This window comes from Salvia hispanica, chromosome 2, assembly GCF_023119035.1.
Source record: "Salvia hispanica cultivar TCC Black 2014 chromosome 2, UniMelb_Shisp_WGS_1.0, whole genome shotgun sequence".
Lineage (NCBI taxonomy): Eukaryota > Viridiplantae > Streptophyta > Magnoliopsida > Lamiales > Lamiaceae > Salvia > Salvia hispanica.
The window spans coordinates 1,408,357-1,412,157 of NC_062966.1; the positions used below are offsets into that span (position 1 = coordinate 1,408,357).

The 3,801-nt window shown below is 39.8% G+C and overlaps 1 protein-coding gene across 1 annotated transcript; it reads left to right on the forward strand.

The window, feature by feature from the left end:
• Positions 1-231: 231 nt before the first annotated feature.
• On the forward strand, positions 232-3,519 carry LOC125205175 (probable disease resistance protein At4g27220). Its single transcript, XM_048103997.1, has one exon. It carries the CDS (start codon positions 232-234, stop codon positions 3,289-3,291), a length of 3,060 nt encoding a protein of 1,019 aa, XP_047959954.1. The 3' UTR covers positions 3,292-3,519.
• Positions 3,520-3,801: the final 282 nt, after the last annotated feature.

Sequence of the window (3,801 nt, forward strand, 5' to 3'; positions counted from 1 at the left end):
CTCTAACATCTTGCTTGTAGGTTGCTAGCGCTTAGCTTTATGTTCACATACACAACATGTATTGTATTTATACTTTGCTCAATAATCATTACTTGCAAATCAGAATATCATCTAGAATTTGGATGATAATCATCTCTAGAAAAGTTAGATTATACTGCAGTAGCTATTTTTCTCATCCAATAATTCTTGTTTTTGGTTTATGTTTTGTCTGGCAAGAGCAAAGTGGTGAAAATGTTAAGTCGGATTTTAGAGACAATTTTGACAAAGGTATGGGAGTCAATTTCGTCAAAGTTGGTGGAACAAACGGCGGATAATGCACACAACAATCTCAAAAGTATAAAGGACTTTGAGCTCAATCTAAAAGCTCTGCAGAAAAAGTTGAAGTCATTGAGTGCTAAGGCATCTGATATTGAGGAGGAAATCAAGAACTCAGAGCTTTCTGGTCGAAAGAAAAGGAAGCGTGAAGTTGAGGAATGGTTGGAAGAGGTGAGGTCCATTGAAAATCAAGTTGTTGAGTTGGGGACTCAAGTGGAATCTGAAGGATTTATTATGAGATTGATGGATGGAGGGTTACCAGCTAAACTAAATGATGAGGTTGACAAGCTTGTTGAGCAAAGTCGGAATTTTGGTGAACTTGTCCTTGATGTTTGTGGAAGTAGGGGAGATAAGTTGTTAACAAATGGGATGGTTGGTGAAGCTTTTGATGAAAATTTGGAAATGATTTTGACACTTTTGGAGAGTGGGCAAGTGTCGAGCATTGGTGTTTATGGCATGGGTGGTGTGGGCAAAACGACACTGGCAAAGCACATTCACAATCGACTCCTCCAACACTCTCAGGGACGTGTGATTTGGGTTACAGTCTCTCAAGAATTTAGTGTTGCGACTTTACAAGATAAAATAGCTTGTTTCATAGGTCTGGAGTTTGTGGGTGAGAATAATGAAGACATAAGGGCGGCGAGACTTAATACAACTTTGTCTCAAATGAAGAATTCAGTGCTGATATTAGATGATGTGTGGGAAAATATTGATCTTTTAAAGGTTGGATGTCCCATTTCTGTCAAGTGTTGTAGGCTTATTATAACTACTCGCTCCTTAGAAGTGTGTCGTCAAATTTGTTGCCAAAAATTGATTCCAGTGCAAACTCTACATCATCACGAGGCATGGAAATTGTTTAATGAAACGCTAAGAAATGAGATAGAACTTGATTCTTCGGTAGAAGATATTGCCAGATCTGTGGCAGAGTTGTGTGGTGGTCTGCCCCTTGGAATTGTTACAGTGGCTGGAAGCATGCGGGGCGAGAGAGCCATTCATACATGGAGAAATGCTTATGTAGAATTAAAAGAACGTGTATCGGGGAATGATGGCATGGAAGACGGCGATGTTTATAAAGTATTGAAATATAGTTTTGATCGGTTGAAAAGGAACCATCATTGTCAGAATAATGAGCTCAATACATTACAACATTGTTTCCTCCATTGTGCGTTACATCCTGAAGATAATGAAATGAGGAGAGAGTATTTGGTTAGAGAGTTCATTTCAGCAGGGTTGGTGGATGAAAGAAAGACAAGGAGAGCGCAAGTTGAGCAAGGTCATTCCATATTGGATAAATTAGTGAATGTGTGCTTATTGGAAAGGTGTGTTGTTCCTGATGAATTTGGTCCTATGGAATGCGTGAAGATGCATGATCTTGTAAGAAGTATGGCATGGAAGATATGTGAGGGGAAATATATGGTAAGAGCAGGTGATTTTACCTTGAAGGAAATTCCCAAAGAAGCAGAATGGGCAAAGGATCTGGAGAAGGTGTCCTTTATGAACAGTGGCATAAGGAGAATTGAAGAAGGAATGTCTCCCGATTGTCCTAAGCTCTCTACATTGCTTTTATGTGGTAATGGTTGGTTGGAGTTTATCTCAGATTCATTCTTTTCTAAAATGCAAGGACTGTTCACTCTTGATTTGTGCTTTACTAAAATAACAAAGCTGCCAAACTCATTCTGTGCCATGAAGAACCTCAAGGCACTGCTCCTTCGGGGTTGTGATAAGCTGGAAAATGTTCCATACTTGGGAGAGATGAAAGAACTCAGGGAGTTAAACCTCTCGTATACAGCCATCAAGGAAGTCCCTCATGGAGTTGGGGAATTATTCAATCTCAAATTCCTCGCATTGGATGCATGTAAATTGAAGATACTTCCAAGAGGATTGTTTCTTAAACTTGGGAATCTTCAGCACTTAGAATTGCCATTCTGTATACGAGTTATAATTGAAGAAATTGAAAATCTGAAACTGCTAGAGGAGTTTAGTGGAAGGATGAAAAATGTGAATGATTTTCATTCTTTTATTACAAGTTGGGGAAGTCGGGTGCATGATACTTGCTACACAATAGGAGTGGGATCGTATGATAAAAGTTTCCAAGCAAGAAGAGGATTATGTTACAATAAAGAGTTGTTCCTGTCCGAATGCAACCTTGAAGATGAGGGAGCATTAGCAGAGGGAATTGTGGAGCTAACAATTAGTAAATGTGAGGGTCTGAGCATTTGGTTTGTGGATGGATTGAAGAGATTGAGAATTCAAAGTTGTGTAGGAATAGAGTACATTTTGAGGAGTGAGTCAGGATTATCATCTCAAGTGTCTACTCTTGAAGAAATTGAACTGGTTGAGTTGGATGCTATGAAGGGATTGATCGAAAAGGGGGAAATAGGAGCATCAGCTGCTGCACTTGCACAACCTGTGTTTTCCTCTCTGACAGAGCTAAGAATTGATAAGTGTAACAAGATGAAGATGAGGATACCATTATCAGGAGTCCCCAACCTTGAAGCTATTCATATGAGCGAGTGTGAAGAAATAGAAGAGATATTCGAAGATGAAGGAACAAGTTCCCTCACGCTCCCTAAATTAAAATTTTTATTGTTACAGGAGCTGCCAAGACTGAGGAAGGTTGGGATACTTCTATCAGGTGTTCCCAACCTTGAATGGATTTCTGTGAGAAAGTGTGGAGAAATAGAAGATTTGTTCAATGATGGAGGAAGACGTTTCCTCATCCTCCCCAAATTACATCAGTTGTGTTTAGAAGAGCTTCCGAAACTGAAGAGCCTATGCAAGGGGACAGCCGTCATTTGCAATTCCATTCAAATTATATCCATAACAGAGTGCCCAAGATTGATGAAGAAATTTCCTGTGTTTGTGGATTTGCGTGTGCCTCGACTCTGTAAGATAATACTGAACCAAGAATTATGGGATTCATTGAAGTTGGACGATCCCAGCCTCTCTCGTTTCTTCTGCACTTTGCAAGGCTGATCAGGTTCTTATGTAAGTTTTTGGCGCAAATGTTTTCTAGATTATGTTTTGTAATTACATGATACATGACGCATAAGCAAATGTTTTCCAAAGTGCAAGCATTGTTTCAAAAGGTAAGCTCGAAGATAACATTTCACCCCAAATGAGAGTGCTTACTGCAAAGAAAACTGAGAGAAGAATACCGGGGAGGAGGAGGGCTGTTTTCAAGGCACTCCTCTTCCACTCTGTGGTCTTCAACATTTTGTGGAGACAGGCAGAGGAATAGCCACCAAAGAAGCTCATGAGAAGCCATTGCAAAACCATGGAAGTCATGAAGAGCCTCAAGGCATTGCTCCTTGAGTCGTGTGATTATCTAAAAATTGTTCCATACTTGGGAGAGATGAAAGAACTCAGGATTATCATCTCAAATGTCTGCTCGGAAAGAGTACATTTTGAGGAGTGAGGCAGGATTATCATCTCAAATGTCTGCTCTTGATGAAATTAAACTGTATGAGTTGGATGATACGAAGG